The 23145-nt window shown below is 29.4% G+C and overlaps 1 protein-coding gene across 7 annotated transcripts in view; it reads left to right on the top strand.

The window, feature by feature from the left end:
- LOC107453438 (dachshund homolog 1-like) overlaps nt 1-23145 on the top strand; it is a 241414-nt gene that overhangs the window by 147174 nt on the left and 71095 nt on the right. For all 7 annotated transcript variants that reach the window (XM_016070275.4, XM_043040512.3, NM_001323830.1 and 4 more), the window contains 1 exon segment: nt 3495-3840. In XM_016070275.4, coding sequence (XP_015925761.2) covers nt 3495-3840 — 346 coding nt within the window.

Raw genomic sequence — 23145 nt, 5'->3', positions numbered from 1 at the left:
CTTACGATTTTTTTACGTGATTTGTCCAGTTCTTTCAGCTATATTATATTCTATATTCTGCACTCTATTCAGCTATATTATATATTATATTCTAAAAAATGTATGTATAATTAGTACTTTATGTTTAGTTAGTACTTTATGATTAATATTACTTTAGGTTCATCATTTATTCAAAATCTCAAAGTATGTACTTAAGCTAATAATTTTGAGCTGGATTATTGTTAAACCTAATAACTGCTTTAATTTGAGTTTTGGTTTAAATCTAATAAGTAACGTTAAATTAGGTAACATGCAACATCAATTCAGGTTTTGGTTTTAACCTAATTAACAACTATAGTTTAGGTATTAAACCTAATAAGCACATCAAAGAAGAAATGTTTTCACTCTGAAACAAAATACGAAATTGCTGTTTGCAATTTGTGAATGGCCAGAAATATTCCAATTAGACAAACCTTTCGTGTCGTGGTGTAGGTAAAGATGCATATTCTCAGTTGATTTGGGAGTTGGGTTTGAACGACCCCTGTTTTTCTTCTTCCTTTGTTATTCTACCTAATCAAGAACAGAAATCGGAAGGAAAAAAATAGAACAAATGTTAATGAATCTGAGTGACAAATGAGCTTGATTTTGGAACGAACTTCCAACTTTGATGCATAACTCCAATGCCATTAGAAGTATACCTAGATCACGTGACTTAGGAGTCACGAAATGTTAACTAGCTCCTTTTCGAGTCAAATTAAGAAGAAAAACAATCAGAAAGATCATCTGCCTCTTTTAAAATAACAGAATTATTATAGTTTTTCCGATTTTGGATTCCGAATGTTAAAGTATTTTGTATAAATTTACTCAAAATTATAAACGATTTAACTATACAATTTAATATAAAAGGTTACTATAGTTTTGAATTGCTCCTTTTAAATATGAAATACAAACAATACAAACACAGTGGCATTACATTTACGTAAATATAGTGGGTTAGATAAGTTAGGTTAAGCAACAAAGCTATGTTATGTTAAGTTAAACCATGTTTTTTTTATTTATTGTAACACAATATACCCCTACAATACAATATACACAGTACTACACAACACAATATACAATTACAATACAACACAATACACAACTAACCTATATTATGTAAAAAAATACAGGCAAAGAAAAAATTTCCTTTTTAAATTTAATAATTTTGCTGCACAATTTTATCAATTTAATAGTTTCTAATACAGTCAGTTCGTGAATAGTGCGAATAACTAAAATTCCAAAATATTTCTTAAATTAATTCTTATTTTCAATTATAACAATTTAAAATAACATCAAATTTAATATAAAAAATTTAAGGACGAAAATATAAGTCAATTTTACCGTTTGAAACACATTATTTTTAAGAAAAAAAAACCCTTTTAACTTTCCAAAAGTTAACAAAAACATAAAGGAAAAGTAAAGTATATTCAAATCGAGTTTTAAAATAGATCCTTGTTAATATATTCGCAATGTTAACTTTTTAAGCGAATCCCAAACAAAAGCCGCCTTTTCTCTAATTTGACAAAGCTTTTGTGTCCATAATTAAGAAATTAAAACGGTAATCAACTCTTTCTTTTAATTCCAATACCACAATTCAAGTCCTGTCAGTTTCATTAGGTTTGTTTTTAAAACTCCCAAAAGACGTTGCATAGATATTCACCGTCATTATAAAGTTAAATTTCAATTATTCGACTTATGTTTCGAATAATAAAACAATTATATTTTATCTTATTTTATAGCCAGCAATTTTTACCAAAATCATTTACTTCAACAAAACAATAGGAAATTAAATTCCTCGAGGGGTTATTTCGATCTAACTTGCTTCCTTTAGAATCCAGCACGTTTTATTTTTAATACACCTGATTTTGAAATCAGCTTGCGTTTTCTTCATTAGTGCAAAATAAAAATTCTCGCCATGTGTTTGAAATAATTAAATAATACATCGCCAAAGGGTGCAATTACTTCCGTTTTTGGCCTTACATCATTATATTTAACTTCATTTTTCAATTATTTACTTTAAGCTATGATATTGATTAATGAAAATCTTGATTCCTTCAGCATGTCAGTAATTTGAATTATTTCATATTTATTGCAGATGTGGTTTGTAATGTAATAAAATTTATTTTTCCTTAATAGTACCGTTTGAAAACAATTAAGAGAAATTAATAAATCACTTAACTTAATGATAAAATATTATTTTAATTACTTATGACTTATTAAATGATCCGACAATCATAAGAGTGATTGAAACGGCTTATTATTTGTCATTTACATATACTTATTTCAAATTATGTGTGTCTCAAGGTTTTGTAGCTCAGTATTTCAACCAATCATAAATGATTGTAATTAAAGTGTGATAATTGATAGTAATTAGCTGTAACAACTTCAATCAGTTATTTATTTTTTGTTAAAGTTATAAGTTTTGTAATATTTTGTTAGGCATAATTTTCTTTTTTTCAAACACAAATATGTAACCTAGTTTTCTATGTGTTACATTTTGACATGAAAAAAATGCATTTAATACTTTAAATCTTAATAATAGTTTTTAATAAAAAAAAAAATACATGAAATTGTAAGCGAGTGATAAAAAAATAATGCTGGATCATTTTTCAGCGTTTTTTTTTTCTCTTCAAAGTCAGCTTATTTTTTAAACATTTAAAATTTCTATAGAAAGTGTTACTAATATTTAAAATTATAAAAATAATATAAGATTAGTTAATAACTATACTTACGTTGCACACATTCACTCTAAATGCATAGTTGTGATCATAATTCATAATTATAACAAAATATAACAATTCGACGTCTATCATACAAATACTGGACCTAACATATTAGTTTCAATAACTCAGGTAAAAAAGATAAGAAAAATACAAATGAAAATCAGCTTTAAACAACTATATGTTTTAAATTTTGCATACATAACTTGCAAGATTGGCTCTGGTGTATTTCAAATTTAGCATTTTGCTTTAAGAAGCAACTAAAACACGCTTAAAGCACAATAAAATCACCTTTCGAAAAATAATTAAATTTCAATGCTTTATTATAATTTAAAAGATATTTAACATACATTTATGTATATATAGTTAGTATTTATAGTCGAATGCATCAAAATCAATATGTGAAAAAGAAATTATTTTCAATGCTTTATTATATTTTAAAAGTTATTTAAGTATCGATTTATTTACTTCTGTTCTGCTATATCATCAAATAGTATATGGAAATTGTTAAGCGAAACATTAATAAGTTGTAATTCATATCATTTTTAAATGTTATTTTTTGTAAGTTTCTATTTCTGAATAAAATTAGGATTGTTTTTTAATTTACATTCTAATTCTGCTAACAATATACTAAAATAAATATGCTATTAAAATAAATAATATTTTTGAGTATTTTTTATGCAATGTGTATTTTTTATAATGTGTATTTTTTTATTTATAATGTGTACAAAATGTGTATTTTTTATGCATATTTAGGTGATAGAGTTGACAAGTCGCACCTATTAGCCAATGGTTACAGTCATCATGTAGCTGCGGCGCAGGCCGCTGTAGCTGCAGCCACGGGCGGCGCCCCACCTCACCTCAACCCCCTTCCTTTTATGGCTCTAAATCATGCCGCGGCTGCTGCGGCTCATCACAACTCTATGTTATCCGGTACACTGCCTCTGGCGGCTACAGGGGCGCACCCGAGTTCCGCCCAGGGTCTAAACTCTTCATCACATGGTCACCTTAACTCATCTTCATCCTCAGGAAGAGGACCAGAGTCCTCATCAGTCATCAAAGAAAGAACTTCACATAACAATGACGTCATCAACTCAACGAGGTAAATTTACATCAGTAATCTAACTATTGTACTAATAAATAATTTAGTCACTAAATTATGCGAAAGCGACTATTGTGCGTGCATAGTTGACGATATAAAACTTTATTTTCTTCAAAAAAAATATAATAATTGTAGTTACATGATTCAGGCTCTCAAAATTAGGCACCCATTCTCAAAACTCACCATAATTTTTGAAGCATGACGCTTTATATACTTAAATACATCATTCCTCCTCAATTTTCCGGGATTATGCATTTATTTCTTGTTTATGTATTTGTAGCATATAACCTATGAATGATATTTTAGGTTCCAAACTAATTAATATCTATGATACCAAATACTATAAACCAATCAAAAATGAGAACAGTATAAAGTAATTAGAATCGAACACAGTCCTTATCGATTTTATTTCAATTAACTTCGACAGTAAGAGCTATTTATGTGGAAAAACAATAGCTTCTCACTTTAGGTTTCCTTCAAAGTGGAACAGAGATATTGTTAAAAATTAAATGTTAATACTTCAAATAATTTTACGCAATATATATTAAATTATACAATATTAAATTATTAAATATATTATATTGTATAGTTTAGCACCCTCTCCCACATTGAAAATTTTTAATTCATAGAATCAATCATTAAACACTAATACCGAAACAAATATTTATTTTAAAATTCATTCAATTTTTTTTCAAATTTGAAACTTTCATAAAATGTAACATATTATTGTAAATTAAATGCTAACATTAAAAATTGCATTTATGTATGTATATATTCAATTTTAAGCGAATCTCAACATATACTTAAGAACTAAATGCTATTCCAAAAAAAAAAAAGAATTTTTTTCCCAATTCTTTTATCTCAGCGTCCTATAAAAATCTAATTATGAAAGTTAATTCAACTGTTGCACCTTTTTTTTAACATCACATTTAAGATAAGAATTTCGTTCACTCTATTATTCCTTATAAGTTAAAAACAATCCACAAAGAGTTTCATTTAAGAAAACAGTTCATTCCCTTTATGCTAAATGTTCGATTAAGGCATCAAAATTTCGTGATAATAAACACCCCTACAGAAAAACATTCCACTAGAAATCGAACAATTATATTCCATTCTTAGAAGAAATTATCTAATTCTTTTACTTAAGCACGTAACGCCAGTAAAGCTTATCTTTTCCTAGAATCGCTGCAAATGTCGAAAGTAGCAGCACGAACACACAATGAACAAAATTTGAAAAATTACGGTGATTTCCACAATAATCGATTCAAAAGCGAGATAAAATGAATGTAATTGAGATAACTAATTCTATTCGCACTTTTTTAGAAAATAAAAAAAGAGGTGATAATTATCGTTTGTCCACTGAACATGCAAGCTTTGTATTTCTGCCACCAGGTATATACACATCAGCAAATCTTTTGGTTAGTGTGACACTTAACTGCAGCTGTAACGGAAATTATCATTTGAAATGCAGGTGGCTTATTATCATAAAATCATACTGTTAGAGATATTGCAAGTTTTTAATTAAAAACTGAAGTAATGCGTTATAATTATTGCTAGACTTGTCAACATGGTTGAATTATGACGTAAATTCCTTTTTTGTGATTATGAATTTTTTTGTTGGTTTGTTTGAAATTTGCATAAAAGTTAGAACAGCAGCTTTTAAGAAAAAACATTGAAACTGAGATATCGAATTTTAGATGTTTGACTTTTTTGAAATTCAATTTCTTAGGAACTATTCAACCAATTTCGCTCTAATTTTGTACTTTTCGATGTAAAATTACATACTTTAAAATGGTGTAAAAAATTGCATGCCTTAAAGTTAAAAAAATTTTCGACCATTATTTAATAAAATACAATTCTAAAAACAATATTTACAGTGGGAACTATATTCCACAAGAAAGAATTTTAAGAAAAGAGAATGTAGGAAAATCATTTGGCAAAGTTTGATTCTAAAAATAATATTTTCTAGTTGAAAGTACATTCCCCAAGAACAGATTTTTAAAGAAGAAAATGTAGTAAAATCATTCGACAAAATACAATTCTGAAAATAAAATTTTCTAGTGGAAAGCACATTCCCTTCGATCAGATTTTAAAAGAAGAAAATGTAGGAAAATCATTCGCCAAAATACGATTCTAAAAATAATATATTCTAGTTTAAAGTATAATCCCCAAGAACAGATTTTTAACAGAATTTAGAAAACGGTTAAAGGTTTTTGATTAACTCCCATCTCACGCTTGCTTGTGTTATCAGTAAACGCGGAAAGATAGTTTTAATTCTCTCTTTTTTTTCCCCTCTCTTTTTCTTCACTTCACCTTGACTTCAGTATGTTACAGTCAGGATAATCTTTAGAATGACAGCTTAATTAACAACAGTGATTGGCGTCAGATATCTGATAAACTGTAATTCCTGATTGTTTTTACCTTTTCCTTTCTTCGTGCTACTTCGTTCAAAAGAACAAAAATGTTCCAAAGCGAACATTTGAACCGAGAATCACTCCTGAAAAATTGTTCTCGCTACTTCCTATTTCCCTTCCTTTTGTTTGTAGAGTTTTACGCTTATTTTTCTGCGTCTTTAGAAACGTTTCTACCGCTGAGAAGTGAATGACAAACGAGCTGTGATAAAAGTTTTAATTTGCGAAAAGTCATGTATGCGTTTGCAAATAAAAATAAACATTTGTTTCAAACACTTTAATTTACTTAGAAGAGATAATTTATTTGTAGTTCCAGTACCTTTTTTTCATAAAAGAAAGCTTACATTCAGGTTTAAGTTTAATAATTTAACATTTACCTTCTTTTCTGTTTATGTCTAAAATATATATATAGTAGTATGAGTAAATGTTAAGTATTTTAAAAGGTACTGTTGTGCTACATTATAAAAATACTTGAAAAAACTTTCCTTTTAAAATGTTTTAACTCTACGCTCTAAAATTAGAATTAAATACAAAGATCCGTATTTAGTATTGAGTTTTGTTTACTTTATTTCATCCATCAGCAAAACATCTGGAATTGCTTCCACAAAAGCAATTTTCATTGGTCACAATCAAATCACGAAATCTTTAAAATTTAGATAAAACGCATGAAAGATTCTAAATCAGAATGTTGCTGTCCACCGGCTTTGTTACGCAATCGTATTTAAGAGTTTGAAGGATCTTTTGCCGCCTGACAGCCAGACAAGAACAACTCAAACAAGATATTTTTTTTTTAAATATCTTCTTTCAAATAAGCTGGTGGAGAAAAAAAATGGCTGACTTTCAATCTATTTGTTATTATTTCTTTCTCTGACATTCAGTTTACATTGTTAGGTTTTTCCTACCAATCAACACTTCGTTAGCTTCAGAAATAGTTTAAACGAAGAAACAGAAAGTCTTTAAGTTGTTTATCTTTCGATAACTTCTATTTAACCCTTTCAACCAGGAAGTATTTTTCGCTTTTGTTTACACGATCTAAGCTAATAAAGGAGGAGATTTGGATGTACGAGCGTTCATAAATAACGTTCAAACGATATTTTTCTTCCTACTCCATTTCTTTCTCTGAGTAATTCAAGTTCTTACTCTAACTATTCCATTAATGAAATCACAATAAAATTATTTATAATAAGCAAATAGTTTCAGGTTCAATTGAATTTAGAGTTATTATGTACAGTGTTCAGAAAAACCTTAATAACTATTGATCCAGTGAATGGATTTTCATAAGCTACGATGAAATCTTAATGGTTTTAGGGTTAATTTTGCGCAGACGATATTTTACGAAACCAGATGCATAAACATAATTCCTTTGAATTAATATAACGGCGGATTCGAATTTTTGACTCTCGAACTACGGAAGTAGCCAAAATCTAGAAAATATGATCACGATAATTTAATCATGCATATGGAACTATAAAAAAGGACCAAAAATTTTCTGCACACAATTATGAAACTGATTAAATAAAAATAATTTTATGCAGACATTTTCTCATAATTATTTATCAATTTTTAAATTGAAATGGCAGAAAATCTTTTGAAATGTAAGATTTACTAATTTTGACATCATTTTAAACTATGTCATTTTAAAATGCAGAACTCATGCGAAATTATTCAAATAGTTTTTAATAATGAAATATTAAAAATTTAACTTCTTTGGAATTGAATTCTCAGCTTAATAAAATTGGATTCGACATTAACTAAAACGTACAATTTAATCATATTTTCTGTTTAACCATTTGCTTACGGCCCTAGGCATGATGAAGCCATTCTGGTTTACTTATTGTACCGGAGGTGAACACAGGCATTCAATATACTTTGGCAACGTTTAAAAAAACACAACAAACCCTTTTTTTTTTTAACTTGTTTGTTAATGAAATTGAATGAAATTTACATAAATGACAGGAACTAATGAAAAAAGAACGAATAAGACGAAAATAAATTGCAAGAATTAATAAAACTGAAATAATGCATAAGTCATGCAAATTTACTTTTGATATTTAATAAATATAATCTAAATATAATAAATCTGGGTTCGTTAATAATATCAGTAAGATGTTTTTTATTATTTTAAAAAACTTATTTAAGTAAATATTTAATTTTAATAAGACCATTATTTTCTAAAACAAAAAGCATCAGCTGATGTTTCTTATCAAAAACATTATTTTTTATGTTGCATTTAGCGTCATTGTTTCACAATATTTTTTTCAAGCATTTTCTTCCATAAGAATTTTTTTTAAAAATTTTTTGCACCAAGCAACAATACATTACTCGGAGAGTTCTCTGATTATCATGAAAAGAACGAAGTGCAAAAAATACTTAAATAAAAATCTACAAATTTCACTTCTAACCATATAGGAAAGTATAAAAGCTAAACGTGTTGTATCAAGTGGAAAAGGGGAAAAAGAGAGGGAAAAACCCTTTTCTTTTCAAAAGAAGAATAAAAGATATATATTCACGCCCGCTGAGTTGTTCTAAAAGGAAGCCAATTTTTTTTCGTCCTCTCGCCAACCCCTGCCAAAAGCTCTCTTTCTGTTCTCTTATCAAAGTAATAAAGGAATTAAGAAAAACAATAGGGACCCAAGAGTACAATGAGTAAAAAAATGGAAGAAAATAAACAGGAAGGGAAAAAATAGGGAAAAAGAGACAGAAAAAAATCAGTATCAATAGATGCTCAGGCCATTGGCGCGAAAACTCCCACCACCGTATCTTTATAGCCTAGTTTTCTTTCTTTTAAAGAGACATATTCTAATTGTTCTTCTTTCTCAACCGATGGCAAAATCAATAGTATTTTTGTTCGCAGCCTATTGTTTTGGCGTCACTTAAATTAACAGGTTTGGTTGAGAGAAACAAAGAGATGAAGAAAGCTTCAAAATTAAGCGTCGGCGTCAGCCTATTGTTTTATAAGAAACAGGTGTCAGAGGCAGATGCGCCTAGAACAAAAGTCCAACCCCTCTTAGCCACCCCTCCCACATCTTTTTACCATAAAGCACCCCTTTAACTTCAAAGCGATAATTAAAATGAACAGAAATTGTTTCGAACCCCCCTTTTCACACCCCTTCAAAAGAAGAGAACGATTACGGCAAAAAAATATATCATAATAAAATGAAGACAATTCTTTTTATTCTTTTCATAAACTGCGACCCCCACAAATCTTTTAGGGGGGTCAGGAAGATCATTCGATAAGGTAGGGGGGATTTGCGATATGCGACAAAACTAGAAAGCTCCAACATAAAGACATGGCATTTTATCTTACTTCTTTATAAAAAAGAAAACAAATAGTTTGAATGCGATACCTGACACCCCATGTGACCAGTTAGAACTATTTCGTCGTTAAAAATCGCTTGGTTTCAAAAATAAAAGCAGACGATAGTAAAAAGGAAGAAGAGTGGCAAATAATTCAGAATTTTTTTTTCTCCCTTATCCTACCTTACTTTATACTGCTTTTAGTGGCAACTTATCTATTCATCTTTAATCGGAGGGATGCTTTTGGACGTGGCAATAGATTTTTAAAAGGGGTGGGGCTCGAATGAAAACAGGAGATGGGGAGGGGGTGAGTGTTCATATCCGCGTGTCAGAATCCTTTTCATAGAAAGCGCGGGTAAAACACTCCAAAACTTTTGTTTTCTCGCTTTTGAAAGATGGGCTTTTGTTTTAGCTCGTCTTTCACTAATCAACTTATATCCCAAGTTCGTTAGGGGGTGGGTGGGAGTGGATTTCTATATAAAAGCATTCTGAAAACACAAACGGGGAAGGGGTTTTGGTTTTTAAAAGAAAACCACAACGAAGAAAGAAGATGGAGAAAAAAATATTCCTCATCAAAATTTTCGAACCCGAAAAAACACTGTCTGTCACCAAGTTTTAATTAATTTCATCAGGCTTGGCGAAAGTATCTTTTAAAAGAGGGAAAAGTTCTAAGGGAAGCTGGAATTTTTGAAAAGTAAAATGTTTTTATTAACTGCCTTTTGCTTTACTATGTCGATAATAATGACACACTAGGGAGCTTTGGTTCTGCTGTCTACCTCCTCACCCCCTCTCTTACACCCTCGCCATTTTTTTTTTCCTACTCTTTCTTCAACAGTCTATTGTAATTGCCGCCTTTTGAATTAATAAAGCCGTAATCAAAACAGATTTAGCATAAAAACGCGCGGGCCTAAATTGTTAGTGTGGTCGTAGAAAAGTTCGTTTAAAAGGGGGCGAGTAAATAAAAAACATAAAAAATACCATTCACTGACCGCATTGCCATCGCTGAGTGCTTTTTGGGAGCTGCTCTATTATTTTCACACGGAAAGAGTTCTTCAGGGGATATAAAAGAAATTCCACAGAGGAGGGGGGAGGGATTTAAGACAAACTCGAATTCTAATTAAAATGAACATCTTGCCATTTTTTCATTTTTTTTTTCTTCTTCGTTTTCTTCTTTTGCTGGACTTTTAATCCGGGAAGAGCTTGTTGATGTTTCCTCATTTTCCCCATCGTGATTAATGCGTTCTGGGGAAATTAGGGGAAAAAAATCCCTCAACTTTTGAAAAGAATATTTCTTATTTAGTGTGAGATTTTTTTTTTTTATCATTAACTTAGAAAAACTTTGCTGGTGTATATAATGGTGTTATTGCTGTGGTGCTGTGTATTATTTGTAGCCAAAAATAACTACATTTTTATTTTGATATCCCTAAAATAGCAGTTTTTATTGCTTGCAATCGCTTCAACGTAAACAAAATTGTTTTTTTAAAAATCTAGATGCACTAGTACATTAAATTGAAATTAATATTTTCTTATTTCGAAGCATATTTACTTATTTCCTTTAAAATATAGAATTTGGAATATTTTATATATATATATAAACTAATTCTTTTCTTACCCCTTTAATTTTCATCAACAAGGATCCAACTTAAACTTTCTTTAAACCAAATTTTATTACAAATTTCTGTATTTTGTTTTAATTACACTTAACTTTTCAAAAATAATTTATTTCAATATTCTTTAAAAAATTAGTATTAGACGTGCTGCTATGCTTAAGTATAACAAAAGTAGCGTGTTTATTATTGACAAAAATGTAATTTTTTAAGAGGAATTAGATATTAAGCTGTTAAAAATTTATTAAAATTTTCAAAATCATACTCTGGGACATATTTTAAAGTGGTTTTACTTAGTAGAGAGGGAAACGAGCATGGTTTGCAAAGCTAACCATATAATATGCTTATTAATTTTTAGGATCGGGGAGATTCAGAATTTATTAATTAAGGGAAATATCGAAATTATATCCAATTAGTCAGCGAGCAGGGGGTGGAGCTAGCTAGTTTTGTTTAATATCGAAATTATTTTTCCAATTAATTACCAAGCGTTTTTCATAAATTTTTCTAACATTTAGAAAAAAAATAAGATTTTTTTTTATTTTTATGCTTTAAACTTAAAAAAAATTCTTGTTTGGAAACGCTGATTTTCAACGTAAAGCAAAAAGGAAATATAATAGATCACCAGAAACATAGATGATTTGAATTATTCATATATGGAATTTCAAAAGATTTTTCATTCCCCCACTCTTTTAAAAAAGTTCTTTCATTAACATGTCCCAATACAAAGCAGGCAGCAATAGTCATGTATGCTATACAAATCAATTTTTGCTTTGAAGATTTGCAGTTTATCCCTATGAGTAGGGAATTTTCATTTCATTTCCAATACCGCCGCGGGAATTTCAGAGAATAAGGTATTTTGTTTTTGTTGATCGAAAAAATATATATTTCTTTTCTTTTCTTTAGAGAATATGTAAATTGTAAGGAGTGAGTTTAAATTTATGCTGAATTCTATTTCAATGATGAAGTCATATCTTGGAGTCAAAGTGTTTTGTTTGATTTGATGTATTTTGGATCTTTCGTTTTTTTTTTTATGGAATGTTTGTCTTTCATGGTTTAGTTCTCGAATTCTTTGAAATTTTTTTTCCTCACCGACTTATTTAAAAGCATAAAATAAGTAATTTTACATATTTCAGATAGAAATTTATTTTCGTTCCGTTGTGGTTGCTTGATTCGATAAAAATCCATACTTTCAATCGTTGTGGGGATGTTTATCTACTCTTAATTCAACGATTTCTTCGCAAGTTTTAAAATGAAAATATTAAAAAAAAATCAATGAGAGAGATCATTATAAATGCGATAGTTTAATTTAATTAAATATTTAATTACAAGCATGTTAATTTTTAATTCGATGGTAATTGCTAGGTGAACTATTTTTGGCTTCATAAAACAATCATCTTATATTATTACATTTATTGATGGTTATATTAGTAAATTTTTTCACAATATACATGAAAAAGAAATTAAAATTCAAAAATTACTTACATTGAAAATTTAAATATAAATGAACTTAAATATATCGAATTTTAATGTAAACCATTTTTCATAAGAAATATCTTATTAAGAAAAAAAATCGGAAAAAGATAAACTTTTTTACTTTTATTTTTTTATTTTAAAAAATAATAATTTTAAACATTTCGCTAATTAAAATTAACTGAGTTTTTGCACAGCCTGAAGACACACTTTCATATGTTGCTTTTCCTGCCGAACACTAGTTTTCCCCTCGTAGTTTAATGAGAAAATTTAGAATTAAGAAGAAATTTATTTAGAAATTGGGAAATACTATGCTGGTTAAATGATAAATACATAGTTTAAGTTTCAACTAATATTTGTTTCAAAAAAGTTAAGATATCATAATCTAAAATTCCTATATAAACTTTTTATGAGTACCACTTACTTTAAATTTATCTTGTTTAAAAAAGTTTATTTATATTTGATGATTTTTCTACAGATCTATATATATATTCTAACCTTGTTTTGTTTTAATTAGTTACCTTTAAGCAAAGGTTGTTACATTTGATGATTATTCTATAGATCTATATATTCGAACCTTGTTTTGTTTGCATATGTTACCTTTATAAAACGTTAGTTATATTTGATGATTATATTATAATACCATATATTCTAACGTGTTTTTTTTTTAATTGGTTATGTTAAAGAAAATGTTAGTTATATTTGAAGTTTTTACTATAGCTTCATATATTCTTAACTTGTTTTATCCCCTTTTAGCTACTTTACGATATCACTTGTTAATTATTAAATATTAATACCTAATTTAAGCTCAAATTAATGAATGCTTCTAAATTCGGAATTCACATACAAATTCCAATTTAACCTTTTTAATAGAACTACCCCCCACAAATACAACCCATCCAAATCCCCCTTCTTCTACAACAACCCTCGTGACATGTGTTGGCAACAGCAAGTCCACAAGCCCCGCTTGTCTACAAAATGAAGATTAATGATTGGTAAAAGCAATCGGGATTGACAGGTCTGCTAGCTTTGGAGATGTAGAAGTACCTAAATGGAACACCAGAAGGCCTTTTTGCTTAGAGAAAGCAATATTGTCCTGCATGCATCTGTCCTTTGGCACCCATATTAATCGCCAAATACTGATAAAAAAAACTATGTGATTTTTTTCGTACTTGATAAGAGGTAGATGGGGATATGTGTCACACTACATCAAACGCTGTAGGAGGATTTTTCAAGTAGAAGCCTGTAAAGAAGAAGCCTGGAATAGAAACTGAAGTGTTATAGAAGAGTAGTATTGGTTTGTTGAGGGGGACATATTAAATGTTTTCTTGTTGTTAGGATGCCGGAAATTGGATTAGTAGTAACGTTTTTCTGAATCACAATAGGTCACACGCGTGTTTGATATTTCAGACTTGTCAGCTGATTTTTCAATAACTTATTCCGTCAGGCAATATTAAAAAACATTTATTTACCCTCTAATAAAAAACTTGAACTTTATTTTAAAAAAAATTAAAATAAAATAAAAAGCGAATAAAAGTATTCATATATAACTAAAACATTTTAAATCCTCAGAAATTGTATAAAATCCATAAGAGAGTTGTAGGAACATTAAATGGCAAAACTTGCAACTCCGTGGAAACGTAATTTGAGCTAACTGTAGAGTCATTTTCACTTTAATTTATTCATCCTGAAAAAAATTGAATTTAGGGAAAACCAAAAAATAGACACATCGATGCCTTGAGCTTTTATGTTGTGTGTCAGCCTCCTTATTAAGTTGTTAAATTGCCCGTTTGCTTTCAGTCTTATTATCATGTAATCAAACATCAAGAAGAACTAATTTTCACTAAAATATGGCTGAATTTGGTACATGGTTGTAGCAAGTTTTAGCCATATATATAAGAAATTAACCCATTATAAACCTTCTAATAGTGTAATAATTATATTTTGGTTATTGTTCTAAAGGACATTCAAAATTAGATAAAGATAATTTAACCGAAGAAGGTGTTGTTCCCTAATGTGTGTTGGAACATGCAAAAGCTTTCTGAGCTGTAGATCTGGTATGCCACGTTTTATAAACTTGATACCCTCATGCTGATAAACTATGCTACAATTGTAAACTTAACGTACTAGTTAATCCTCGGAAAAAATCGTTCAACTACATTCTAAGAAATTTCGAAATAAATTACGGTATAAAATACAGGCTTTTTGAATACATGATCTGTAAAATCCCGTTAACCATAGAATCTATTTTTTACTGTAAAATATTATACCATTATTTTTACAGTAATATTTATTTTATTCGAATGATTTAGTGATCTTTCGGTAATTGTTACTGTAAAAATTGCAGTACAGCAATTTTTTTTTATTCCGTAACATGTCCCGGTAAAAATGAGTTTTACTGAAAAAGTACCGCACCCTGAGTGCCAATATTTTTTACCATAATTTGATCTAGATTTTTTACAGTGTACTTTACAGTTAGTATTTAAATACATTTACAATACCAAACAATAACATAGATATAAACTGTTTATTTCATTTTTTTTAGTCATATTCTACAATTTTTTGTAAAAGTTACGCATTACATGCGCGTTTAAAGAACAGTCGATAAAAAGTTTATGTTCAGTAGCGATTCTAGAACGTTCTGACAGAAATCTCCCCACTTTCTGTGATAAATGGCACTCACACCAACTCTAATGAATGTCAAATACAATCAATGCCGCTTCTGGCCCAGAGATGGATTGTTAGTGGCCAAGTGAGAGAGAGAGCCAAATTATGCGATGTTACATGCTTCCAGAGAGTACGTTGCTGTTGAAATCGTCCACTGACAATGTCTGTCCAACAGCATTAAAGATAACTCCAGTTAACAATATGCGGACATTCCAGAATGAATAGATTAGAATGATTTGCTTCATAGTGTGTTGTTGGAGATAGTTGAGACTCGTAATTAAATAGTGGAGTGGCTTTTCTATGAATCTAATGTATATTCGATGGCTCAGATAACATCTATTTAAGTTGTGTTGAATTGATCAATGAAATTAATCTTTCCTTTGATTGTTAGCAAACCATCTAGGTGTTTTTTTTATGGGAAACAATTTACTTTTCACTTTTTTGAAAATATGTAAATGAAATGTGTTAATTCTCTAAAAAAAATTGAGTTTTGAAATAAGTTTAGATAACCTATTAAATATTATTTGAGTTGTTGGATGATTATAATTTTGGTTTGGTTGTCAATTCAGGCATTTCCAAGCTGGTCTTTTTTTTGAAAAATAAAGACCGAAGATTTGAAATATGGAGGTAAATATGACTTTTATGAGTTACGTTGTTGAAGGATCTCAATTTTCGTTTGGTTATCAATTCTGTTCTTTTTAATGGTCTCTTTAAAAATGAAGAAAAAATTTAGTTTTTGCATGATCACAGTTTTGGTTTCATTGGCAATTCAATCAATTGTGAGTTGAAAATTTTACAATAGAGTGTGAATCCAAAACTTATCTCCACAACGAACATGTTTGCATTTATAACAACCTGGGTTTGGACGTGACTGTTATTTTACAATAATCTACGGTTTTTCCATTTCGTTTATCTCGAATGTGTACCTATTTTCTCACAACTTTATTTTTAAAAAAATTACTTTGTCCCATGTCTGTCAAACCTTAGGTTTCATCCCATGCATTGAATATTAATGGTTTAAACTGATTTTGAAAATTATCCAATACATAAATGTCCATAAGGTGGGTTCTAATTACGCTAAATTAACATTTATTCTTTTGGAGACTATTATAGTCATGAAACAATTAATTGAATATTAAAAAAATTCAATTGCAAATTTAATTTTTTTGAATAGTTAAACTTTTCTCAAAAAATTTGCAGTTTGAAATTAAAAAAAACCTTGTATTTAGATGTGCGTCCAAAAATTACTTTTTAACAATCGATGGTTTATTCTAAAATCGATGTTTCTAAACATTCAAAACTATTATAATTCCAACCCATTCCATGCACAATCTTTACTTAACAGCAATATCCTTGCTCAATATGATTACAATTAAGTGCATCGAAATCGAATTTCATTCTAAACAGAAGCAACAGCATTTTTTTTAGAAGTAGGCTTAAAAAAATTATTTACAGAACTTAGACATATAGCTTGCAAACGATCTGTCATGATCGAATCAATGTCAAAACTCGGGAACTAATTTCCGATCAAAATGTCAGCCCGTCCCCTAAGCTTGCCGCGCCATAATTCCATCATATCTCATGACATTCAACTGTATGGAAATAGATAAATGTATGAGAACAGAGTTTGGGAGAAGGGGGGAGAAGAAACATGCATTTAAAGTAGAAGACATGTGATTCCCTGGCGCTTTGGGGGTTGATTTGCAGATTTAGAACCCCCTACGGTGCCCTTCGGCAAGAAAAGATTCCATACGATTGTAGATGTTGAAGTTTTCTTCTTCCTTTTAACACTTCTGCTAATGACAGAGTCTTGTGTCGGTAAAAAGAATATTTACGTTTGGATTCCGTAAAAAAAGTTCTTTACACCCACCGCCTTAGAACATTTTTCAATGCCATTCTATTTACCCCATAGAAAGATGTGGTATGCATTTGCCAATTTATGTAAATTCGTATAATTTTTTAGGCAAATATGTCCTCAAGAGAAAAGTATTTTTCTTGTAAGCTATGTAAAAAGCGGTTATATATTCTTTTGTATTTTCAATACACCGCATAAACCATCAATATGTTCTTATTTCTTGGGCAGCAATAATTTTGCTTAGCAGTGTTTATCGAAGCTCTTTCGCCAAAGAAAATAAATAATAAAAAACAGTCACAGTTTAAATGCTTTTCACACAGTTTAAATGCTCTTGAAGCCAAACTGTAGTGTTGAACTGTGCATGCCATCTTGCTTCAAAGAATTATCTGAGCTTTAGAGCGGATAAATTACAGTACAGAACCCATTATCCGGAAATCAGAAAACCGGAACGAAATTCGATAAATTTTCCCGCCATTTTTAAAAAAAAAAATTTTTTTCCTCATAAGATTTTAGGATTTTTCTTTCTTTTTTGAAAGATGTTTACCTTACCATCATTTTGGAAATAATCATTAGAGTATTACTTCATCGTTTTTTCTTCTTTTTAAGATTATTTCCAAATAATTTCTTCTTTTTAGTTGGGTTTAACAATAAAAAAACGGCTTTTTGTAGCGATTCAGAAAACCGGGAAAATCAGTTATCCGGAATAGCGATGGTCCCGATCGTTCCGGATAATCGGTTCCCTATACTAAAATATTTTAAAAATTATTAAACTTTTTTGTAAAAATCGTCAATTTGGCGATATTTTTCCATCTAGATGAAAATTATCAAAATCAGTGCATTATTCCTTTTTTTTAAAAAAAAAGTTTTTATGAGCCCAGATAATTGATGCATTGATGTCAGTTTCTAAATATCAAAAAATTGACCATAAACGCTTTTCATTTTCTCAAAAAGTGGCTTTTCTCCATATTGACGTTTTGCGCCATTTTCAGAATAAGTATAGAGGGCTCTGGCTAAGATGGTCAACACTTGACTTAACGGTCACGAGTAACTGCTGCACACTCACATCAGTTTTGAAAATTCCATATTATTCTCAAAAAAGCATCATTTCACGCTACTTTTGAGCCTTCGAATCACGTGATTTATAAAAAGATTATTATAGCATTCAATTTCGATGAAAATACATAATTTGTGAAATAAGACAAACCAGACATCCATAAAGAGAGCTCTTATTTATTAATAAATATTTTTAAACTTCAACATTCTAATTTAACAAAAAACTCGTTGAAGATTCACTATCATATAAATAATGAAGCCAATAAAAATGATGCAAAGATAACGCAGAAATGAATAAAGGGCGCCTTACTTGTTTTACATATACCTACTTTTCTCCAATAGAAATATATGCAAATTAGTTTAGAAATATACACACGTGCTAAACTTACCAAAACTGAGTTCTTTTATTTCTTAACGAAGTTGAAGGGGCTTCTCCTGCAATCAAAACCGTCCTTCAACTGCGAAAGATGGATGCAAAACCTCCCATTTCAATTGATCATTAGAAAGAGTTTTAAAACGTCGAAAAAAATTTTTTATGAAAAATCTTTCATATGAATTTAAAATGAGTATTATTGGGTTTAGCTGAAAGTTAGGAAGAAGTTCTCACCACCCCTTTACAACTTCATTTCTTTTCTAAACCTTTGCTTACTCCCCCAAATAAAAATGATTTGTGTTTTTTCTTATTTTTCCCTTTTTTAGAAATTTATTATCTTCAATATTGTTTAAAAATTCAAAAAAAAAAAAATTCGGATCCTTTATTTTCAATTGAAAAGTTTTTTTAAAAGAAAATTACTGAATCGATACTAAAATTCAATTAATTGTACTAATTGCTCCTTGAAGGAAAATTTTAAAACCTTGTAATCGATTATAAGGATTAACACTTAGTAATCTGGCACCTTATAAAGGTTGCGCGATGCTACAATTTTAACAATAAACTACTTTTTTTTAAAATTTATTGCTATTGAAATAAATTCATTACCGTAAAATATGCGTGTTGCATGCGAATAAATAATAAATTCTATTAAATTCAGAAGCAGAATTAAGTGTTTAGAAATTCGAATTAGGGGGCTTTGCCACTTGCTGGCCTTACTCCACTAACCCCCACTATTGTTTCTTCGCTTGTTTACAATAAACAGATTTTCTTTTTATTTAAATCAAAAAATATTCAATTGCAAGTCCTCAAAATATATCATTGCAGTGACTGAGATTTGGTTTCACAGATTTAGTTCCATTTTATGTTGATGACAACCAAGGAAATATGGATCTTTAACTGAGAAAACTGCATCATATCATACCAATAAGAGCATGATGAAAATTACAGTTAACGGTTTTATGCAGTTATGTTTTGATGCTATATAAAGATATGTTGCAAGATGATTGTTGATACTGACGTACTATATTAATTGGTATGCTGCTATTAAAATGTGTATAGTCATGTTTAAATTAATCATATAGTTTCACACGTTTAATCATCAGTATATACTTCATCATTCGAAGCAATTTATAAATTAGACACCATTATTAGCCTTTCAAAGCTAAAATTAGCAAAATTAGTACCTGGAACTTTAAATTTTTCGAGATCCCGTAAGATCTCAGCTAACTTTTTTTCCTAGAATAACATTAAATGTGCTTGTTTTTTAAAAATTAATTATGGAGTAAATAAATTAACATAGTTTTGTTTGTTAATTTCTTAATAAACATTTCTATAAACAAACATATAAATTATCAACATATTGGTTTAATTATCTTTGATTTGCAAATTATGAAGATTGTAAACATCCATTTTTTGAATTTTAAAGAACCGACATGAGAAAAGAAGACGTTAAAACAAATATATTATACTATTTAACAAAACTGAAATACATTCAAAAGTTTAATTTTTACTTTCAGTCACAATTTCATGCACATATTCTTTTGTCTTGTACCTTCTTCTAAGAATTGGAAAATTGTTGAATTCTATAAAAGGAAGATTCTAAATAAAATTAAAAGAAAAACAAGTTAGGTATATAAATTAACAGTTTATTATATTAATAAATAATCAAGTCAATATACCAAATTAGATTATAAATTATTTTTATAATTGATAAATTATCAATAATTTGTTTTTTCTAATGATCAAGATTGTAAACACATATTTTCCGAACCTTTCAGAAACGACAGGAAAGAAAAGAAGGCATTGGGAAAAAAATATTACTACACATCAAAAATGAAACAACGTCTGAAAATTAATTTTTACGTGTACCTTTTTTTTTTTTACCTGTACCTTCTTTTAAGAAGCGATATATTTTTGGATTTTATCAAATGAAGAAGTAAGAGTTAAGAAAGAAAAATAAAATAAAAGAAAAAAAAATATTGGAATAATCGAAAGGGGTGAAAACTTCTTTTTCGTACATTCTAACCTTGTTCTAAGGTGTTGAGGGTGTAGTAAAGAGGAGAGGGGGGTCGGAACTTTAGACACAATTTCATTTCCCTTTCAAAACAAATTTCTTTGGAGTACTTTTTTGCCTTCTGACAGCCGGTTCATTTACATATTTAATTATGAAAAGATTTAATTAAACGTGATATTTTAACTCGATGATTTTTGGCGGAAAAACTTTTTCATTAGCAAAGAAAGCTTGGAAATGAATAAAGAGAAAGCAAGAAAAAGAAGTGTTAAGATATATATATTAGAAAGCTGAAAGCTAGAGTGTACCCTAATTAAACGGACATCTTGCTTTTTGAAGCTCCAACTTCAGTACTGCTCTCAAAATGAAAGGCTGACGCTTGCGAAAAGTAAATAATTTTTTTATACACCAGCACACGTTTACGGTTTCTTTTTCATTATTTTGTACATGCTTAGATGAGTTACGGTTTTAATTTATTTTTTACCATCTCGTTACCGTTCTTACCTATGCTTATTCATTAATAAACAGGTTTGGTGAAAAATTCTTTTGAGAAAATGCTTAAAAGTTTTGTTGATTTTAAATGTTTTCAGCGTTTTCTTATTAAGTTGATGTAAACGTTTTACTTTTTTTTTTTTTAGAAAAATAATATATCTTGCTTTCATTTAAAAGACTTCGTGGAAGCGTCTATCATTTAGACGTGTTGAACAATTTGATCGTTAGTCGCAAGAAAAGATGTTTGAATTTTTGAGAAACAAAAAGTAAAAAAGGGATTTATCAAAAGAAGAAGAAAAAAAGTTTCAATTTAATTTTTACATGACGTTTTCTAATTTTCTCAAATTTATATTTTTTCGTGGATATGCTTTTTTTTTTAACGTTTTTGTTCTAAATTTTAACTTTTTTTTTAAACAGTCTTTGAACTAAATAAACATTTTGCATATAACATCAAAGCTGTTAAATTTAATTAATTTACTTAATTTTAAGCAGTAAAGTTAAAAATTATTACGAACTAGGAAACTTTTTCAGTTATAGAAATTTTGCATTCATTTTGTGAAAGAAAAATGGTGCAGATTTGTTTTGATAGTTTATTTATAAATCATAAGCAAAAAATAAAAATCTATGAAAATATTTCCGTATTTGTTTGATAATTTTGGGAAGATTTTATAATGAATGAGGTAGTAAATGAATGAGAATTTTTAAATTAATTTATCAAGAAAACAAAAATTAATTTAAAAATATTTTCATTAAATATTTTTTTAAGAAACCAGCCCCGAAATGATGATGAAACTTGAAATAGTAATGATGAAATAATGATGAAAATTGACATATTATGCAACTTAAAGGTTTATTGAAATTTTTAACTTATACCTAACCGTAGCATATATAACATGTAGCAAACAAATACTATAATATTCCAATAAAGTAGGCAAAAAAAAAAACATGAAACCACTGTCTCTGCCCCTAAATTGAATATTTGCTTAAAATCAGCTACGAAATTATGATGAAACTTAGTGACATATAATGCAACTTAAAGGTTTACTGATTTTTTTTAACTTATACCTAACTGTAGCATGTATAACATATAGCAAACAAATAATACAATATTCCAATAAAGTTGGCAAAGAAAAAAAAACTTAAAATTATTGTCTCTGCTCCAAAATTAAGTAATCCTGAATTTTAATTCACTATTTTTTTTTTATAGTTTCCCACACTTATTTTAATTCTAGTCAGTATAATTCATCATTTCCTTTATCATCCAAGAGGCACTGTCACTCTGTTGTTCCTTTCACTGTCAGAATTGTCACGTGACGCTTGTCACTACTGAGTATGAAATCGGAAACCAGTCTAGATAAAAACCTACTCGAATTCAATGGAATAAAAATAAAATTCTCTCTCTGAATCAGCTATCAGAATTTTCAATTGAAAGCGTGCCTCAATAAAAACTCCGTCACTCCTACATTTAAGGGGAACACAGCAGCCCCCTTCTCCAAATCACACCATCCACACCCCCTTCCAACAATGTAATTACCGACGCTTTGCGTCGGGAAAAGGGGGTAGAAAACGTTTACCCATCCCGACGTAATCAGTGCCCGTCCCAAGTGTGTCCCACGCCAGACATGCAAATCAACTGCCTTTATCCATTCTAAAATTTTTTTAGAAAAAAGTGTAAGAAAAATACTTCTATAAACCGACTCGCTTTAGTGAGGGGGTATGAAATAAAAGAAGGGGGAATCATTGAAATCGGGGGTGTATGAAAAAAGGGGGGATGAGATAGAATTCTGTCGCATCGCAAGGAAATTAAAGCTCTATGAAATAAATTCTTCGAAATAATTTATCATGTTTTTCGTGGGCTGGTCATCGAGCAATATGCCCCGAACTGTCTAGTTCGTTTTCCAAAGATTAAGCTCGCTCCTAGACGCGCGCACCGCGAGTTTGCCCGGACTACTTGGCAGCCAAATGATTGATGTTCGTTCCGGTCTTCGTTGTCCTACCCGCTCCCCACCTCCTCTCGGTAGAAGAAGAGCCGGATCGCGCTGGGAAAGGAGGAAAAAAAATAAATAAAA

Source organism: Parasteatoda tepidariorum, chromosome 1, assembly GCF_982258835.1.
Source record: "Parasteatoda tepidariorum strain Cologne lab strain chromosome 1, Ptep-v5.0, whole genome shotgun sequence".
Classification (NCBI taxonomy): Eukaryota; Metazoa; Arthropoda; class Arachnida; order Araneae; family Theridiidae; genus Parasteatoda; species Parasteatoda tepidariorum.
Note: the sequence above shows the minus strand (reverse complement) of the source record. Positions and strands in the feature narration are given on the sequence as shown.